The sequence below is a fragment of the Cyprinus carpio genome, chromosome B11 (genome assembly GCF_018340385.1).
Source record: "Cyprinus carpio isolate SPL01 chromosome B11, ASM1834038v1, whole genome shotgun sequence".
Classification (NCBI taxonomy): Eukaryota; Metazoa; Chordata; class Actinopteri; order Cypriniformes; family Cyprinidae; genus Cyprinus; species Cyprinus carpio.
This window is the reverse complement of record NC_056607.1, coordinates 24,316,805-24,338,290: the sequence shown is the minus strand read 5'-3', so window position 1 is coordinate 24,338,290 and position 21,486 is coordinate 24,316,805. Positions and strand designations below refer to the sequence as shown.

Below are 21,486 nucleotides of genomic sequence, written 5' to 3'. Positions count from 1 at the left end.
ATAAAACAGAACTACTTACTGGCAGCTTCAGTTCAGAATCAGAAAGAATTCAGTCCCTGCTCCGATGCTTTTCTGTGGTCTTTGTTATTATTGTTTATCGATGCTGATGGAGGAAGTTGATTCTCAGCATGACAGATGGAGGATGTGCATGAAACAGCTCTTCGACAGAATGTGGTTTAGTTTATGTTGCTCAAGATTGTTTGTGTGACATGAGATTCTTTAGTAATGGTGTACTGCAGCTTTTCCATAAATGCATAAAAAAATAAAACCAACCACAAATCACCATAATCATGCTACATAATAGCACTTAATAGCACACAACGACAAAAATAATGCATGTTTGAAAAACTGTTCTTGATTAGAATTTGTCTTGTTTTCCAGTACAAAAATCTAAACATTAATGAAAAAAATCAAGATATGTTTAAGTCTAAATTAATTTAGATGATAAGTGCATTTATAACATTTGATCAATAATAAAGTCAGCAAGGTGCTCATAAATTCGATTCCCAGGGAATGAACTGATCAGATGTAGACTTTACATACAATGCTATTTGAAATGTAACATTAAAAGCATCTGCCAAATGCATAAATGTTAAAACTTTTAGAAATGTTGAACTAAATATACATGTTTATAGCTTGGCTAGAAATTGCTTTTTGTAGTCATAATCACTATAAAATATATATTTTTTAAATGCTTATATGACTGAAAAAGTCATTTAAATGGGTTGGTCAGCATGTGTGGGAACTCAGTCTGAACAGCAGAAAGCTAAAAATAAATAAATCAATAAATCTGAACACACTGAATCCATACACTGGAATTTTGGAGTGGGTTTAAATTGAGAAATCTGTAATTTAAAGAATTCAGTTGATTATATCATTATTTTATTGTCTTGTTAAATAACAATAAAATGATTAGAAATTAAATAAAATGTGACTTGAGTCTAAAAAACTAACAAAAAAACAATCAATCAATCAATCAAGATATAAACGTTACTTTTTTGGACAAGCGCAACTTTTTTCGTGCTCTGTTGTGGGTTTTAAATTGTGACTATTTTTATATATTTTTATATATTTATTATTTATTGCCCTGATTTAATTCCAATAAAACGATTAAAAGTTAATTAAAATGTAACTTAAGCCTAAATTAAATAAAATAAATAAGTAAATAAAAATAATAAATACAATTTTTCTTTTTTTTTTTTGGAGTGGGTATGAATTCAGAGAGCTTTTTTTTTTCATTGAAAATGCTATTTATTGCAGTAAAATCTAATGTAACTCAAACCTGAATTAAAATGCAAAAATAAATTAAATTAAAAGAATTCATTTTCTGTCTGATACTGCTCACCAAACATGTGAGACTTCTGCGAGCTTATTCATGTTCTCACATTCTGATGCGACACCCACTAGTCATCACATGACTTCCTGCAAACTCACACACAGAAGTGCTAAAGAGAAGAGCATTGCTGCACACATCTCTGAACTGTAAGTCCTCGACTCACTCACTGACGCATGATGGAGAGAGAAGACGGGACGCCAAACTTCCACAGACTGATCTCAGGTAAAGAAACACCTGTGATTCCATCATCATTATTGATCACCAGACATCTTATGACACTGAATCATTTATTCATGATGATTTAGACTTCCTCCTCCTGGTTGGTTTGTAGAAATACATTACAACTCTTTGGTTTTGTTCGCTTTAACAGTCAGTCACCAGCAAAACTGCTTTTCAGATCAAAAACTTAGAATACGGTGTCTTCATAAATACTTTTTGATCAGGATTTGGTTTCTAAATGTGTCTGAGAGCATCTGCACTCTTCACAATTATTTAAAAAAGGTTCTTCATCGGCGTTAAAGAACCTTAAACATCCATGAAAACTCTTCAGTGCACAAAAGGATCTTTAGATCAGGGGTTTTCAAACTGGGCTGGAAATGTTTGGAGTAAATGTAAAACATTTATAAATAAATAAATAAATGAAAATGTAAATACAGTGCATGCATAGTTTCTAAGTAATTCTATTTTCTGACTATATTTTTTTCTGCAAGCACACTGTGCCAGTTCGAAACAACATAAATCTTAAGAAGTACTATTTATTTTGTACATAAAAATATGCACATATATATATATATATATATATATATATATGTGTGTGTGTGTGTGTGTGTGTGTGTGTGTGTGTGTGTGTGTGTGTGTGTGTGTGTGTGTGTGTGTAAATATAAAAATATATATACAATTAAATAAATGATAAAATATAAGATTAAAATAAGCAAAAAAATTCAAATAAATAAATAGATTAAAACAAACAAATACAAATTTGAGTGAAATAAGTAAATAAATTTAAATTAAAGTAAATAAATAAAAAGTTATAAAAATAAATTCATCAGTACAATACTATAACAGTACAGTACTATAATAAGAGAAAAAAAAATTAATAATGTAACCAAATGGAAACTATACAGTCAATATTTGCCAAAAAAATTTTTTTTATATATATTTATAATATTAGTTTTTAACAGTAGAAATTGTGTCTTTATGGAAGAATTGTGTTTTTAAGGGTTTTTTTTTTTTTTGGATAGGAGTTCCTCAGCTCGCATTAGGATGATCATATTAGGGTTCATGGCATCTTTAAAGATTGAAAACCCCAGCTTTAGATTTTTTAAATGTTCTTCAGACTAAGAAAAAGTGGTTCTTTTTAAAAACAGATCACTGAAACCAAAACTGGTTCTTTTGCAGAGATGCCCAAATCTTTTACTATGAAGGGCCAAAAATCAAACATCGACGTCTGTGGGCCAAAAGTAAATGCTGCATTATATATTATTTGTAATTTTATTTTTCACATTTATTACATTTTTAAGTGACTGAAAAACAACAACATCCAAATCAAAGGTCAGCTCTGGGCCTGGTTTGAGCATCTCAGTTCTAATGCATCGCTGCAAAACCCGATAATCTTTCCCATTCCTATAACAAATGCTCACCTTCGTCCACACAGCGGAGAGCTGTAGCTCGGATCTGTCCAGCGACTCGTGTGAATACTATCAGACGGAGATATTCGGTCTGTTGCCGAGCTCACAGGCTCACCCCAGCCTCCACCTCCGAGATCTGCCCGTCTGTCTGCAGGACAAGATGGACAGAGTGTCCTGGAACCCCAGCGTCCCGCTCCGAGATCTGCCCGTCTGTCTGCAGGACAAGAGAGAGCTCCGGTGAGACGTCTCAAGATCTTCATTTCATCTTCACACACACTCCTAATCCAGTGCATGTTACATCTTCCCCATCTGAGGATGCTTTTACATTTAGATGAATTGTACCTTTTCAGTAGAGCTTTTAGAATTGATTTTAATGTTTAATTTTAGTTGTGTGACTGTATGTAATGATGCTGGAAAGCACCGGTCAACAGCACTTGTTTTAAATGTGATATAGAAATAAAATGTGTATTGTATTGTACACGCCAAACCACTGGTGAGAACATAGACAGAAAAGAAAGTTGGTTTGTTTATAGTTTTGCTAGTTGTTCATTTTAATAATCAAACTCAACAAAGTCTGCAATTTATTACTTTTTATTGAGTATACTATACTACACTTACTACTTACTATTATACTATATACTTTATACTTACTACTATACTATGCTTTATTGAGTATATTGAGTATATACATGTGTCAAATTGTTAAATGCCAATAAAAAGATTAGAGATAAAATTACATCTAACTCAGCTATAAATTAAAATGCTAATAAATAAATATGCAAACTGGAATTTTTGAGTGGGATTAAATTGAGACAATCTGTAACATTTTTATACTTTTCATTGAATATCCTCCTGAGACCCAGCTACAGTTAGGGCTGTGATGGTGGCAGATTTTTACTGCCGGTGGCATGGTGTTGATATATATATATATATATTTATTTATTTATATATCTGTGCTTGCAGCGTGTGCTCTTCAGTTGCATGCACAAAGTCGCCGGTGCATGCTGCCTTTGTGCGTATCCTTTTATATCAAACCAGTTCAGTTCAATTCAAGTTTATTTGTATAGCGCTTTTTTCATTTGATCAGATATAACTGCAGTCCAAAATTATGAGATGCATTATTTGAATGCTTGGCCACAGAGATGTGTTTTTAATCTAGATTTAAACAGAGGAATTGTGTCTGAACCCCGAACATTATCAGGAAGGCTATTCCAGAGTTTGGGAGCCAAATGTGAAAAAGCTCTACCTCCTTTAGTGGACTTTGCGTTTAGCGTTTTGTGACCTTAGAGAGCGTGATGAATTGTAGCGTGGTAGAAGACTAGTTAGTGCATTACAATAGTCCAGTCTAGAGGTCATGAACGCATGAACTAGCTTTTCTGCACCAGAAACAGGTAACATGTTTCGTAGCTTGGCAATGTTTCTAAGATAGAAGAATGCTGTTTTTGTAACATGGGAAATATGATTTTCAAAAGACAAGTTGCTGTCTAATATAACACCCAGATTTTAGACTGTAGAGGAAGTAACAGTACATCCGTCTAGATGCAAATTGTAATCTACTAGATTGTGTATTGTTTTTTTGGTCCAATAAGTAATATCTCTCTCTTATCTGAATTTAATAGGAGAAAATTATTGGTCATCCAATCTTTTACATTTTTAACACACTCTGTTATCTTAGATAATTTAGAAGTTTCACCTGGTCTTGTTGAGATATATAGTTGAGTATCATCAGCATAACAGTGGAAACTAATCCCGTATTTTCTAATGATATTACCAAGGGGCAACATGTATATTGAAAATAGCAGAGGACCTAGGACAGATCCTTGTGGCACTCCATATTTTACTGGTGATAAATGAGATGACTCCCAATTTAAATAAACAAAGTGGTAGCGATCGGACAGGTAGGATCTAAACCATCTTAAAGCTGGCCGTTGAATACCTGTATAGTTTTGTAATCTATATATGAGTATTTCGTGATCTATGGTGTCGAACGCAGCACTAAGATCAAGTAAAACTAGCAATGAGATGCAGCCTTGGTCTGATGCAAGAAGCAAGTCATTTGTAATTTTAACAAGTGCAGTTTCTGTGCTATGATGGGGCCTGAAACCCGACTGAAATTCTTCATAGAGATCATTTTTTTGCAGGAAGGAGCACAATTGAGCAGACACAAATTTTTCTAAAATTTTAGACATAAATTGAAGATTTTAAATGGCTCTGTAATTTGCCAGTTCACTAGGATCTAGTTGTGTTTCTTAATAAGAGGCTTAATAACCGCCAGCTTGAATGTTTTGGGACGTGACCTAAAGATAACGACGAGTTAATAATATTGAGAAGCGGTTCTTCTGCTACAGATAACTCTTTCAGTAATTTAGTGGGTACAGGATCTAATAAACATGTTGTTGGTTCAGATGCAGTGATACGTTTATTTAGCTCTTCCTGTCCTATAGTTTTAAAGCACTGCAGTTTATCTTTGGGTGCGATGGATAAAATTGAAGTATTAGACGCTGTAGAATCTACATTTGTTATTGTATTTCTGATGTTATCTATTTAGACCAATATAATCATTTGGTTTTAGCCAGGTTTCAGTCAAGCAGAGTACATCAAAACTATTATCTGTGATCATTTCATTTACAATAACTGCTTTGGGTGTGAGTGATCTAATGTTTATGAGCCCAAACTTTAAAAACCATGAAATAAACTACATGCATGCAGTGTCGTGGTCAGTTAAGTCATGGAGTTACCAAAAAGGCGATTAAAGCTGCCTTAAAACTGTGCATGCATGTCATATATTTTCTATATTTATATATTATATTTATACACGTCTCTAAAATCAGCCCTGTCTCACTCATCTAACACACACCCGATTTAACTCGTCAGCTCGTGTTTATTTTAGCACTTCCGTCAGTGTATACGCAGCCTGCAAAACACTAAGATAAATATCAAAGAAATAATAGTTAAACAAGAAAGTAGCCTAAATAAGAAAGTTAAACACACCCTGTCTGACGGACGCGAGCGGCGCAGCGCGACAAAATACTCATTACACTCAGTGATGCTACACGGCAGATGACAATTGCGGTGGCAACCCATAGACATAAATATATAAATATTTATTATGTCTTTGTGGCAACCGACCACCGCAGTGACGCGGTTGTCACGGCAACCGTCACAGCACTCGCTACAGTATGGAGTTTTTTGTCCAACCTCATGGAAATATGATAATATTTTGTAATTATCATTTAAATCTGATCAATTTTCAAATTGTTTGTTTTATACAAAGTTTGGTATAAAAAAATCCTTAAACCTAAAAATTGATTGGTGATTTTTAAAAAATCCCATTGTTTTTGTCTTTTCATATCTACTCGTGTGATTTTATTTTTTTAAAGAAAAACTGACTTCTGGTGTCTTCTAGAGAGGACATAGCATAACATATGAATAAAATATAATTTTTCAAAAATGTATTTTTCCTTTTTTTTTCTTATGCTCTAAACAATGTAATGACATGAAAAACACTAAATTCACCAAGTTTTTTTTTTTTCTGGGTCTGAGTAGGATATACAGTACCATTACGTTTACATTTACATTTAGTCATTTTGCAGACGCTTTTATCCAAAGCGATTTACAATTGGGGGATACATAAAGCGATTCTTCTTAAAGAGGCAAACAGGAACTGCTTGTAAATACCAAGTTTTAGACATTGTTCAAATAAGTAAAAGATAGAAAGAGAAGGAATAAATAAAGAGAAAGACTTTTTTCTTTTTTTTTTCTTTTTTTACGATGAAGTCAAGTAGCTTTGAAACAGTTGAGTTTTCAGCTGTCGCTTGATAAAATTGTCAGGGATTCAGCATTCCGGATAGGGGTGGGAAGATCATTCCACCAGCCAGGAACGGTGAACGAGAATGTTCTGGAAAGTGATTTTAAGCCTCTCTGTGATGGTACCACGAGGCGTCCCTCACTAGTGGATCTCAGACTTCTGGAGGGGATGTAGATTTGTAGAAGTGAGTGGAAGTAGACAGGTGCTGAGCCTGTGGCTATTCTATACGCAAGCATCAATGTTTTGAACTTGATGTGAGCCGCAACCAGTAGCCAGTGCAAGGAGATAAAGAGAGGTGTAACATGGGCTGTTTTGGGCTCATTGAAGACCAACTGTACCGCTGCATTCTGAATCCTTTGTAGAGGGTTGATTGTGCTTGATGGAAGTCCAGCCAGAAGAGCATTGCAGTAGTCCAGCCTAGAAATGACAAGGGCCTGGACAAGAAGTTGTGCCGCATGCTTCGTTAGAAAGGGCCTGATCTTGGGTCATCTGATTGAAATGAGAGATAGAGCTGTGTGTCATCAGCATAGCAATGGTAGGAGAAGCCATGCGCCTGTATGATGGGACCCAGTGATGTTGTGTAATTGGAGAAGAGGAGGGGTCCAAGAACTGATCCCTGAGGAACCCCAGTGACCAGTTGATGTGCTTTGGAGACCTCCCCTCCCCAAGCCACCCTGAGATAGGATTCAAACCAGCGAAGTGGAATCCCTGCGATGCCCAGTGATGAGAGGGCAGACAGGAGGATCTGATGATAGACAGCATCAAAAGCAGCAGATAGATCCAGCAGAATAAGAACTGATGATTTGGAATCAGCTTTTGCATCCGCAGGGCTTCCGTGACTGACAGTAGCGCAGTGTCAGTTGAATGGCCACTCCTGAAACCTGACTGGTTAGCGTCCAGTTTGTTGTTCTGTGAAAAAAAAGAATGATACCTGGTTGAAAACAACTATTTCGAGGGTTTCTGCTATGAATGGAAGGAGAGAGACAGGTCTGTAGCTGTCTATAAGAGAAGTGATTAATGTAGTTTTCTTGAGCAGTGGGGTTACAGAGCCTGCTTGATTGCAGTGGGGAAAGTGTCTGTGAGGAGAGATGTGTTGATGATGTGTGTGAGTGCTGATAAGAGTGTAGGAGAGATTGCTTGGAGGAGGTGTGAGGGGATTGGGTCTAAAGGGCATGTTGTAGGATGGCTGCAGAGGAGAAGTTTTGATACTTCTGCCTCAGTGAGGGGACAGAAGGAGAAGATAGGAGTTTTAGCGGTGGGTGTGGTTGGTTTGAGGTCCTGTGTGTGTTGGGCTGAGAATTGACTACTGATTGTTCTAGTTTTGTCTGTGAAGAATGTGGTGAAATCATCAGCTGTTATAGAAGTCGTAGGAGGTGGTGGAGGGGGACAGAGGAGAGAATTAAATGTTTTAAAGAGATTACATGTGTCTGGAGCACTGTTGATCTTGTTGTGGAAGTATGAAGATTTGGCTGATACATCCTCAGGTCTGACGGATCTTTTGATTTGCACCATTTTCTCTCTGCTGCCCTGAGTTTGGTCCGATGCTCATGAACAACAATGGATAACCAGGGGTTAGAGTGGGCAGCCCATGCTGGCCTGGAGGAGAGATGACAAATATCATCTAGACAAGAGGTTAAAGCAGAGCATAAAGTGTCAGCTACTGCATTCACACCCAGAGATGAGAGATGGGTAGGTGAGGGAAGAGAGGAGGATACTACGGAGGAAAGATGGGAGGGGGACAGGGAGCGTAGGTTTCGTCTAAAAGTAACCGGTATAGGGGCTGGAGGCACACAGGTAGCAAAATGTAGTTTAGTTTAAATGTAGTTTTTTTTTTTTACTTTTCATTAAATGAAGTATTATTGTCTTGTTAAATAAATACAAATAATCAATATTAGAAATAAAATTAAATAAAATGTAAATCAAGCCTAAATTAAAATAATAATAATAATAATAATCAATATACAAACTGGAACCTTTTTTACTTTTCATTGAATGTACATTACGCATTGTCTTGATAAATACAAATACTACAAGACTAAAATAAAATAAAATCTAACTCAAAACTATATTTAAATGCTAAATGTTAAATGCTTAAATTAAATAAATTCAAGATATAAACTGACATCATATTTCTTTTCCCTCTCAATAACTATTTTCATTGATGAACAGACAGTTCTTGAAACTCCTAATATCACAATCTCATTCATGATTAATGTAATACTTAATACTGTTAATTAAAAAAATTGCAATTATGAAAAAAATTCAATTATCTTTTAATTTTTTTCCATGGCAGTTGTGAGATTTATACTCAGAAACCAGAGAAAAAAGATGCCAAAATAATCAGCATCTGATGTTGAGTTTCAGCATTTCAGACTTTTGACCAGCAGTTTGTGTCAATCAGAGAGCGGCAGCACCTGCAGAGAAGCAACATTGACTCCTGGGACTCGTGGAGGCAGAGCCAGCAGAAAACAAGGCGGCGCTTAAAGGAGCATGTGGGCGGGGCCGTATCAGGGCTGTTGCCGTGGAGACACACGCTCCATAAGATTGAAGGTGACTGTAGCTATTTTTCCATCCAAAGTTACGAATTAAATGCACAGAATTGGGATATATCCCATAAAACATTTGTGAATAAGGCACTGTTTCCTATGGATAAATAATATATTCCGGACTTTTTTCAAAAGCAATTGCAAATTGTATTTTCAATTGCGTTTCCCATATGTGGACGCATAGATTGTGACATAGCCTAATCCAAATGCAATTGCAAATCTTGCATTACCGTTTGCATTTCTGCTTTCGCGAACGCACAGTGACATCCATATTTCAAATGAAAGGCAAAGTCCATTTGCAACTGTATTTCCCATGTCTTACGAGTTATGATTAATTTCTTTATTTAGTGGAGGAAACGAGCTTCCATAAGTAGCCCACAAGGTGGGAGTATTGTATTGTATTATAGCAAGAGATCCATGATGATGATATTCTGCTGTGTTCTTCAGTGATGAGCGCCAATGTATTCTTTTAGGCAGCGGCTATTTGCACTAGGTGTAAATAGCATATTTTCTTAGCGATAGATGCTATTTACACTAAGTGCAAAAAGCAATGGTTTCTCTTTACACTAAGTGAAAATAGCAGTATTTTTTTAACGATGTGCCATTTACACTAAGTGCAAATAGCTATAGATTATATTTACACTATGTTAAAATAGCAAGATTTTCTGCTATTTATACTACTTATTTCAAATAGTTGCAATTATCTGCACCTCTGTATTGTAGTACATTATAAAACAGTACGCAATAATAACTTAGTGAGTGTAAATTATCACTTTAATTAAAATTTTTAAATGGATGCCACCTTACTGGGACAATAAAGCCCTCCCTAACCCTACCCAATATTTATTTTCAACTTATTATTTCCTTAATTTTTATTGAAAATAAATGTCTTTCCGATATGATATGATATTTGAAAAGGAAGAAAAAATGTTTGGCAAAAGGTGGATGTGAACTCGGGTCGATTGTGTCAAAAAGCACACACTTTAATCACTAATCCACTACAACTGATTCTGGCTTGGTGTCGTTTATCAGTGTTAACTATCTCAATCACATGTTGGTGGGTGATAGTGTAAGTAGTCTCTGACAACAAGGCAGGCTTGCACTTAGTGTAAATAGACACTGATTCTTTTAACATTATACCAAATGTTGCAACAGCTGACATGAGGCTTATGCATGTGTTCGTTTGTAAATAAAGGCTAACAAAATTTAATCCACAGCACACACGTCTCAACATTATGATATAAAACAGGACAAAAGCCTATTTAAGTCCTCTCTGTATAGCCTACCACTTTTACACATGCTCCAGCTACATTTTTATTTCCATACTTTTGAATTACTTCTCTATAAAACAGTTTAAAATCACCCAAAGAAGCAGGACCTTTATTATACAACTCTAAGACAAAATTGCGGATGACAACAGTTTTCAAGCCAGGATTGGTTAAATAAAATGTTTAAGGTGGGGCTCAACAAAGGTGTATTTGCATGCACATTGTAGATATCTATAAACGTATTTTGACTAGTCAAATTGTTAATTCCAGATATCTACATTGCAATTACGCCTAGTCACAAAGCTAAATGCAGATATCTATAAATAGTTCTTCCTAGTCAAAAATTGGAATATCCATAATTAAATTGCAGATATCTTTAAATGAGTTTTGAATAGTCATAATTCCAATTCAAGATAACTTTAAATATGATTTGCCTAGTCAAAATTCCAATTCAAGATATCTACAACTGTAATTTGACTAGTCATAAATGAATTGCAGATATCTACAAATGTATTTTGGATATCTTTACAAATTTTTAATTAAAGATATCTTAAATTGTATTTTGACTAGTCAAAACTCAATTGAAGATATCCGAAAATGGAAGTCAATGGAATATTATGACTAGTCGTAATAGAATTGTAGATATCTTCAATGCATATTATAACTAGTCATAATCACATTGTAGATATCTTAATTCCAATTACGATGAGTCATAATTGCAATATAGATATCTGGAATTACAATTGTGACTATCTGAAATTGTATTTATGGATAGTCAAAATCAAGTTTCAAATGTTAAAACGGCTTGCCATACGAAACTAGCCTTTTAGATGCTGTGCAATGAGATCGGTCTGTTGATTGGTCCAGTTTTATGCCGTCCCATCGCAAATTCATGTCTTTTTGGACGCGCATTAAGGAATTAATGCGCATTTTCATCGTAGTTTATGCACGTTTTCTTACCAGATAAAAAATTTATCCTACTTAGTTTTTTATGCCCGTTTTTAAAATTTATGCGCATCTTGGCGTTTCCATACAGGGTTTTATATGCGATATCCCAAAATGTGCATAGAAACGTGTGATGAGTGTGTTGTATGCAGGTGAGTATTAATCGTATGTGATCTGCTGCACAGGTCAGTTTGGGGTCGGGGTGAAGGCGTACTTCGTGTTCCTGCGTTACCTGCTGTGTCTGAACCTGCTGTACTGCGTCATTATCATCGGATCGGTGCTGACGCCGACTCTGGTGTCCAGAGCACAGGACTCAAGTACTCACAGTGAGACCAGCCGAAGATCTTACACATGATGCACTGATACTCATCTCATCTGGGACCATAGTCACAGAACATTTGATCTTACCACTAAGAGTTCTCCTAGAGAGAAGTAAAAGTTTTTAGCTAAGAGTTTTCTCTTAAAACATTTTCACAAAGCTGCTGAGACAGGAACATAGAGAAGTCTTAAGCTCAGAGTGAGGGGGCGGGGTTTACCTCATTGCAATGGGTGATGACAGCATGCTTATTAACTATGCACACAGTGATTGGCTGATAGTCTCTGTCAGAGATTTATTCATAGAAATATTGTAGTATGTTGCCATATTTAAATAAAGGTTTAAAAATAAAAGTCTTAATTGCAACCCTCAAATTTAAAATGTAGGCTAATTGTCAGCCTCTCACATGTATGCTTCTCGTAAACAATTAGTGAATGTGTATATAAACAGCCTTTTAATTAACAGAGTAGAATAATCAGGGCTGATAGTGAGACATGCAGACGCAATTGGCTAACCATTTAATGAAAACAAAGATGTAATCAAAGTAAAATCTGGAGTTAGGATAACCTTCAAAACCAAAGGCGATACCTTTTTAAAAGCTCATTATTGTCAAATGTTTCTAGAATTGCCAGCAACAGCTATTTTAGGAATAGTTTGTGGCTTGGTCTTAATGACTCAGGAGTCATCTTCACTGCTCCTAACCTTTCACAGATTTAGGAGCTAGTTTTAGCGCTAAAACACTTTGTGACATACTCTTAGAGCAAAAAATTTAGGACTGACACACCTATTACTATCTTTAAGATTTTCTCCTAAATCGGCGTTTGTTGAGCTACTTTTAGACTGAAGATGTTTTGTGAACAGGTGCCCTGCTCTCCAATAAAAACATGACTCGATTCTTTCAGGATCTCAGGGATTCCAGAACTTCTCGTTCAAAGACATTTTTTTCGGATCTGTAAGTAATTTTATTATGGTCTGCACTCATCATTTCATCTGAATATCATTTTCAGATTTCAGTATTTAATAAACTCATTTAATATAAATAAAAACCCACTTGTTATGAACTGAGAGCAAAATGGAATCTTTTTTCCAACATTGAATGAAATACAATTTTTAATCACAAATTTTACAGTAATATCTCAATTCTGACTTTTTTTCTTGCAATTGCGAGATATAAAGATGTAATTGTGAGAAAAAAGTCAGAATTGCAAGATAAAAAGGCACAATTAATTTAATTTATTTATTTTGCCCATCATGGCAGAAAAAAAGAATTGCGAGATGTAAAGTCAGAATTATGAGGGGAAAGTGAAATTTGAACATGTGAGAAAAAGTCAGAATTGTGAAATAAAAAGTTGCAAATACCTTTTTTTTATTTATTTCTTGGCAGAAAAACAAACAGAATTATGAGATGTAATCTCATACAAAATTCTAAATTGTTAGAAATAAACTTTTTTTATTATTATTTTTATATTCTGTGACGGAAACAAGCTTCCATAGATTGATTGATTGATGTATATTTATTTTCTTTTAATATTTAGTAAAAAAAAAAGTATTCTATTTTTTGACTTTTCACAACTGCTTGTTTTTAGACATGCACAGATATAAATGAATGTCCCTGTTTTATGGGGATTTCTTATAATCGTATTATCTGCTTAATTGTTTAATGTTAAGTTGATCTGCATCATATTCCTGAGCATGTAAACCAGATCCCTGTCTTATCTTTCCTAGATAAATATTAGTTTTTTACATTCTGCATAAACCTTTCTCTCTCTAAACACCCTCTCTTGTGTTCTGGGTCTGTTCTGTGTGTTTTCAGGGTGTTCTTGAATCCTCCCCAGTCTTTTATGGTTTCTACACTCATAGGTCTCTTCATTTGGATTGTTTAAACACTCCGATCCTCTTTCTCCTTGGTATGATCTCTGTCCTCTTCCTCAGCATCATCATGTTGGTTCGCAGGTCAGAACATTTACCTTTGAGCTAATAAATGAATTAAGTTTTTGCAGTTTCTGAGGCCACCTGCATTTGCAGCTCTTGACCACTAAGTGGCGCTATAATTATACACTCATTCACATCATTAAGCAGACGCTTTTATCCAAAGCAACTTACAGTGCATTCAGGATATACGTTTTTTTATTTATTTATCTACCAGTATGTGTGTTCCCTGGGAATCGAACCCACAACGTACCACTGAGCCACAGGAACATCATAATGTCTTAAAAGTGCAAAGGTTTTGCGAAAGTTTTAACTAGCAAACACAATGTTTCTCAAGGAATAAAAGATTTGCGAACAAATGCATAGTTTCAAATGCAAAATTTTTGTGAGTGAACACAAAGTTTCTTGGGATATGCAAAAGTTTTAACAAGCTAACACAACGTTTCTCAGGAAACTCAAAATTTAAATGAGCAAATGTATAGTTTCTGTTCGTATGCAAAAGTTTTATGAGAAAGCTTAAAGTAAATGCATTTACTTGAAAAACTTTTGCAAAGTTTCTCATAGAAATGCAAAAGTTCAACTAGCAACGTTTCTCTGGGAACACTAAGCTTGTTGTGAAAACTTTTGTGAGGAAAACATAAACATTTTCCAAATGAATACAAAGTTTCTCAAGGGAATGTAAAAGTTTAATGAGCGAAAGTTTTACAAGTGAACGCTACATTTCTCTGGAATGCAAAAGTTTTGTGTACTATTGCAAACTTTTTTGGAGAGTGCAAAAGAATGAGCACAAAGTTTTCTTAGGGCACAAAAGTTTTACGAGAGCATGAAGTTTCCTTGGATATGCAAAAATTTAAAACAAACAAACACAACATTTCTCAGAAAACACAAGTTTTACAAGCAAACATATAGTTTCTTAGGAGATTTCTTGGGGGAATGCACAAATTTTGAAAGCAAATGCAAAGTTTCTCAGAAATGCAAAAGTTTTACAAGTGAACGCTACATTTCTCTGGGAATTCAAAAGTTTTGTGTACTAATCCAAAGTTTTTAAAGAGTGAAAAAAGACTGACCTGAGAATGCAAAAGTTTTATGAGAGAGCGTAAAGTTTCTTGTGATACGCAAAAGTTGGGATACGCAAAAAAACTAAAAAAAATTTGTCATTCGATCAAATGAACATGGTGTATTTTCGATTGGCCCTAAACTGACAACTATTCGGTTAATCATACACTCAACATAGGAATTGCAGTTTTCCTAATCCTAACTGAAATAGGATTTTTTTTTCTCTTATCTCATATTTTTCTCATATTCAGGACAGTGGTTGGTTACAAACACTCATGGCTCACAGGAAATCGCTTCAGTTCCAACTTGAGTTACAAGGTCTTCTGTGGGTGGGATTTCTGCATCCAGAACCCTCAAGCAGCATTACTGAAACACAACTTCATCCGAAACGAACTCAGGGTAAGAAGTCATGTCAGTCTCACAGAGAGAGAGTTCATAGATGGGTAAGGATGCAGGAACATTATTCCCAAAGGATGACCTCTGACCTCTGCTCCAGATGGATCTAGAAGAGCAGACGTTTCAACAGAGAGTCCAGCAGCGATCGCTCAAACACTGGGTTCAGCTCATCTTCCTGCGGATACTTCTGAACTTCCTCGTTCTGGTTCTTCTGGGAAGCTCATTTGCCCTGATATATTTTGCCATACAACAGAAAACTAAGGTACCAGTGAAGTAAAATAACTGAAGCAACACTAATTCAACTCTAGTGGCTGAAGCATAAAAGTACAAGATACTTTTTTTTGAATTATGATCTATACTATGTATGTTTCATTTGTGACCCTGGAGCACAAAACCAGTCATTAGGGTAAATTTTTCGAAATTGAGATTAATACATCATCTGGAAGCTGAATAAATAATCTCTCCATTGATGTGTGGTTTGTTAGGAGGACAATATTTGTCTGAGATACAACTATTTGAAAATCTGGAATCTGAGGGAGCAAAAAAAAATCTAAATGTTGAGAAAATCATCTTTAAAGTTGTTCAAATGAAGTTCTTAGCAATGCATATTACTAATCAAAAATTAAGTTTTGATATATTTACGGTAGGAAATTTACTAAATATCTTCATGGAACATGATCTTTACTTAATATCTTAATGATTTTTGGCATAAAAGAAAAAAATATAATTTTGACTCCTACAATGTATTGTTGTCTATTGCTACAAATATACCTGTGCTACTTAAGACTGCTTTTGTGCATTTGTTTGATAGCTAATGTCCAGGCATCATTCTCTCTCTCTGTCTTTATTATTTAGTGTGAGAATAATTGGACTGCGTGTACGATGTTGGAGTATCTTCCTCCGATCACAATGACGACAGTAAACTACATACTTCCACATGTATTCAGTAAGATCTCAGAGTTTGAAGATTACTCGCTCACCATTCAGCTGAACCTCACACTAATCAGGTCAGACAGGTCATGCACTTTGACCTCGGATGTGTTATATTTTACATCTTCCTGTGGTGTTAAACTAACGTACGTGTTAACTCCATGTGCAGGAGTATTTTCCTTAAGCTGTCGTCTTTGGCCATCTATCTGGTCTTCTTTATTATGGCTACAGAAAAACACAAGGTTTGTTAAGAACGGAAGAAGTTGTTTCTCCTAGAAAACAATATGCAAAGTCAGAGATCTCAACAGAAACTCATACATTTCTTATTAAATGATCTGAGCTGCTCCGCATTCATTATATAGCTCTATAGTCTTCCCGATTTGTGTTTTTCTTTCTCCTGATGTATTTTAGGAGAAACATGACAATGTTCATACTGAAATGAAACAAATAATATCTTTTTAACAGGTTTATCAGTGCAGAGAGAATGAGTTTGGGAAGGAGATGTACAAACTCACCATCTTTAACCTCTTGGAGTGTTTCTTCAATGCATTTTGTGTGGCCTACCCAAGAGTGTAAGTTACTTATACTTTATTTAACCATTTAATACTTTGTTGAACACTTTAGACATAGAATACATACGTGCCCCTCTGTGACTGCATATTTTAATAATTTAACACCACATTTGCATGTTCATGGTTCTCTGGTGTCGGATAATGCTAATATGGCATGCAGCTCAACACAAAGTATTTTTTTTTAAAGTGCTTTGTGTTTATTTTGTTTTTGAAACGCAAAAGCTTTAAAGCAAACACAACGTTTCTTGCCGGAATACTAAAGTTTTGTGAACAATGTTTTACAGTTGAGTGCAAATGTTTTGTGAGTGAATGCAAAGTTTCTTGCCACAACGCAAATATAATTTTCCTCGGATCTCATTACTGTCCCTTTGCATTAACTACACTGATGCTCATTGTGAATCCCTTTTATGTTTTTGCATTTTGCATTTTTATTATTTGAATTATTTGCTTTTCATTAACTCACGTACTCTGCTTTAGCTAATGATCGCATCTCATGGTAGGTTATTGGTGGAGAGCTTTCCATCCTCAAAGCTGGTGCAGTTATTAGGCAAGAAGCAGTTTGAGATCACCTTCAATGTTCTGGATCTGGTCTACATTCAGACAGTCATTCTGGTTGGTGTATTTTACTGTCCTCTACTGCCAGCCATCAACACTGTCAGGCTGCTGCTCCTCTTCTACGTCAAGAAGGTTTGATGTTTGAGTCACTTTTTTTAACAGAAAAATGTCAAATCTAACAAAACTAACCTTAATGCTTTAGGGTATTATTTTAGAAACAGCTAATGTACATTTACATTTAGTAATTTAGCAGACCAAATTAACCAAAAAAACAAAAAAAAAAAAAAAAAAAAAAAAAAAAAAAAAAAAAATAAAAAATAATAAAAAAAACAAAACAAACAAGCCCTATATACCTTTTTTAATTGCATAACAAAGTATAATAAAAAGAAAATAGATAGAATACAAATATTATACAGAAGCTAGTGTTAATTTTTTTAAAGAAAACAAGCAGTTAGTAAATGCAGTTTAGAGAGCAGTGCAAGTTTTTTGTTTAAAGAATAGAATTGAGAGAGTGCTAGATTTAGAGGGTCACATAAAGATGGAAAAGATGTGTTTGTAGTACTGCTTTCAAAAGATTAATCGTTTGACAGCACTAGTTTTTAGCCATTTCTTGAAGATGGCTAAGGACTCAGCTGCTGGGATTAAGTTGGGCAGGAGGGAACATTTAATGTAAAAGTCTGTGAAAGTGATTATAATGTAATACTATAATTTCTGTGGTTCAGTTCACAGTGGTGCGGTGTTGTGTTCCGCCTCAGAGAATGTTTCGGACCGCCAGTTCATCTGTTCTCTTCCATTTCATGCTGTTGTTGGGTCTCTTCATGGCTGTGGTCACATTAGTTGTCAATATCAACAGGTACTAATGCTGATAAATATCTATAATTAAGTACAGTTCTACATGCAAAAGCAGTATTTTATCATGCACTGCCCAAATTTAAACAATACTAACTAAAATAAAACAACAAAAAAACATATTTCAGACTAGTGGAAAGAAAACATCCAAAGTAAATATTTAAGTGTACTTAATCTATTTGCGTCTGTAGATTTCAATTCCAATACATATCTTTAAAAGTTTTTTCTCCACTTCAGCAGAACTCACATACACCAAACTTAGCAGTTTTTTTCTTATCTATATTCTGAAGGTTTTTACTGAGCCATTTGTTCATATATCATTCACACTGATTTATACAACATTTCATTCCTCACAATATGGTGAACACATTTTTTTTCTGGCTGTTGACAGTTATTTTTTTCCGAATTATGGAGTGATATTTTGCTTCCATAACTTGTCTTCTTACAAATAAGTTGGAGGAAAATATCCAAAATACATATTTAACTGTTTCATTTATTACACTTTATCTATTTGAGTCTGATTTTAGTTACAATACATATCTAAGTCGCTTAAAGTCATTTTCTCAAAATTAGTTTTTTCTCCACTTCAGCAGGACTTACAAACACCAAACTTAGCAGTTTTATTCATATCTATATTCTGAAGGTTTTTACTGAGGGGTTTGTTCGTATATCATTCACCTGAGTTTTTATTCCAAAAAACATGTTTAAAATGTATTGTTTTCACAGTATTTTTTGATTTATGGAGTGATAAAAAGAGAAATCCAAAATCCCTTCTGTAAAAACCTTTAACTCTAATATGTCAACAAAATCAAACAAGAATTTTGAACCAGGCTTTATCCAATGTTCAAAATTATTTTTTGGAAATGTGAACATTAAACATCTATTCTCCATACACTGACTCAGCCGTCACTTGTGTTATGTGACCTTATACTAGCGTGAAGTTTCTCACACATTCATAACTCCTATCATGTTTTCCTCTGAGGTTTGAAAAGAGTACCTGTGGCCCGTTTGAAGGCAACAGGACTCTGTTTAAAGTGACCAGTGTGTGTATAAACACACTTCCCATTCCAGTCCAGACCACCATCGGCTACATGTCATCTGAGGCCTTTGCCTTCGCTCTCATACTGGCTGAAGTGTAAGTGTGTTTATGTCCCAACCAGGTGTGATGGAATCAGGCTTACTATTGTGAATTAAAAATAAAACCATAAAAACACTCAAACATTAACTGAAAAAAAGATATATGCATAATATTTATAAAACACTATTTAGCTAGTTGCAAAAGCAACCTTTCTCTTTTTTTGTTTAGTTTATGTTAAAGTTCTAAAATACTAAACTGTAAAAAAAATATTGTTTCAACTTAAAAAGTAAGTGTTGTGCTGCCTGAAAAAAAATCCAAGTTGTCATATATTTCAAGGTGACTAAACTTAATTTTATGGCAGCACAAACACTTACTTTCATTGGAAAAAAATTATTCAAATTAAACTAAAACAAAAACTATTTTTAGACGAATAAAAAACTAATAAAAATTACAAAAACAAACAACAAAATTAATAAAATATTAACTTAAATTACAATACAATCTAACGCAAAATATTTACCACATTGATGATACTAAATTTATAATACTGGACAAAGTTGATGCTGTTTTTGTAAGTAATGTGTTTGTTCATGTATTACCCATTCATCTGTTTCAGTGTCATACTGACATCGTACGTGTCTCGTGGACGAGCGAATCGTAAAGCCATTGAGAGACTGAAGGACATGTTGGTGATGGTGAGTGTGACGTGAACAAATCTAACTAGAAGTCAAAGATGCACAGTTTCATTAATTGCAAAGTGACATACAAATAAAGAAAAATACAAACACAATGTTCAGTGTTTCCAAACATGACACTCATGCAAGTAATCCAATATCAGATCAAGCTTGCAACATTTCCTGTCCTATTTCTATGACTGAACTATAAATAAAAAAGTTATAAACCCCAACACTACAGATATTAATAATGTCTATCCTTCTGTGACATTCAGGCTGTATTTTCTTATGTATTTTCTCTACAGTGTAGCTCTGATAAACGCTTCCTGGTGAAGCAGCACTCAACGATCATGAGACGACAGCAGAGACCACGCTAACATCACGTAAAAAAAAAAACGATAAAACTGAAACAAATGGTAACTTTAAAACTTCCTCTTTGTTTAAAAATGACAAGAAATTAAACTGCTCTAACAACTTGATCTGAAGCTACTCAGCAAAAATGGCCGTTGTGTTTATAAGTGTCATGAAAAACTAAATTACTCCTGCTTATATATAAATGGACATCGGGGGAAATTAAAATAAATTCACCAAATGTATGATACGAGTCTTTTAAAGTTGAGGAAGTGGCAAGATTTGCACCGATTTCATCTCATTCAGAGCTTTATTTTCTGTACCTCTTTATTTCTGTACACTTTATTTTGTGTATCCTGTGGCTCAGTGGTAGAGCATTGTGTTAGCAGTGCAAAAGGTCATGGGTTCAATTCCCAGAGAACACACATACTGGTAAAAAAATTTAATAAATGTATAGCCTGAATGCACTTTCAGTCGCTTTGGATAAAAGTGTCTGCTAAATGCATAAATGTAAACTGACCTCTGGGTTTATTATATCAGGTCAAAGTTCACCTAAATGTCAGTTTAATGCGTAAAGGCCTGTTTACACCAGTAATGATTGTGATCTGTTTATTACAGGCGTGCTGCAGTTTTGCTGTATGTCACTTTAAATGCTTTTAAAGTCTAATGGATTTTGATTGTCTGTCAATGTTTTTATTGTTCATCAGATGGAAAATAATTGCTTTGAAAGTGATTCCAACATCGTTCCTCTGTAGTTATCATTATACAGAAGGTGTGGAAATGTTTTAGTTATATTCACTGTCCTCTGTGTGAACGGGCTTTAAATATCAGCATGTATCAGTACTGTAAAGTATGTTTATATTCTGTGATGTCTGTGCAAACATTTTAGCAATTTGTGTGGTAGTGTCTTTAAATTTTAAAGCTCTTGGTCAGTATTATTAATCACACATAATATAATAATTTTGTTATGCTTTAGTGTGTGTATTTCAGTTAATTTGATAATATATTCTAACAATAAAGTGTTATATTAGTATCATTGATGTACTATTATTGTTTTACTAAATAATATTAATTAAACTATATTTTATGTTTTCAGTTTTCATTTTAAATTTTAGTTAAAGCTTCAGTAATTTTGTTTTGTTTTTGTCAGTCTAATAATAATAATAATTATTATTTTTTTTAAATATATCTTTTTTTTAAGTTTTAGTTTCTGATATTTTAGTACTTCAAGTTGAATTAAATGAAAATG

At 34.4% G+C, this 21,486-nt stretch overlaps 1 protein-coding gene across 1 annotated transcript; it reads left to right on the top strand.

The window, feature by feature from the left end:
- The first annotated feature begins 1,422 nt into the window (after positions 1-1,422).
- Positions 1,423-21,273, top strand: tmc8 (transmembrane channel-like 8). Its single transcript, XM_042734687.1, has 16 exons — positions 1,423-1,558; positions 2,991-3,201; positions 9,174-9,322; positions 11,717-11,857; positions 12,750-12,799; positions 13,661-13,800; positions 15,084-15,231; positions 15,329-15,490; positions 16,084-16,235; positions 16,328-16,400; positions 16,624-16,730; positions 17,231-17,417; positions 18,008-18,138; positions 19,117-19,269; positions 19,829-19,907; positions 20,192-21,273. Exons 1-16 carry the CDS (start codon positions 1,510-1,512, stop codon positions 20,261-20,263), a joined length of 2,004 nt encoding a protein of 667 aa, XP_042590621.1. The 5' UTR covers positions 1,423-1,509; the 3' UTR covers positions 20,264-21,273.
- Positions 21,274-21,486: the final 213 nt, after the last annotated feature.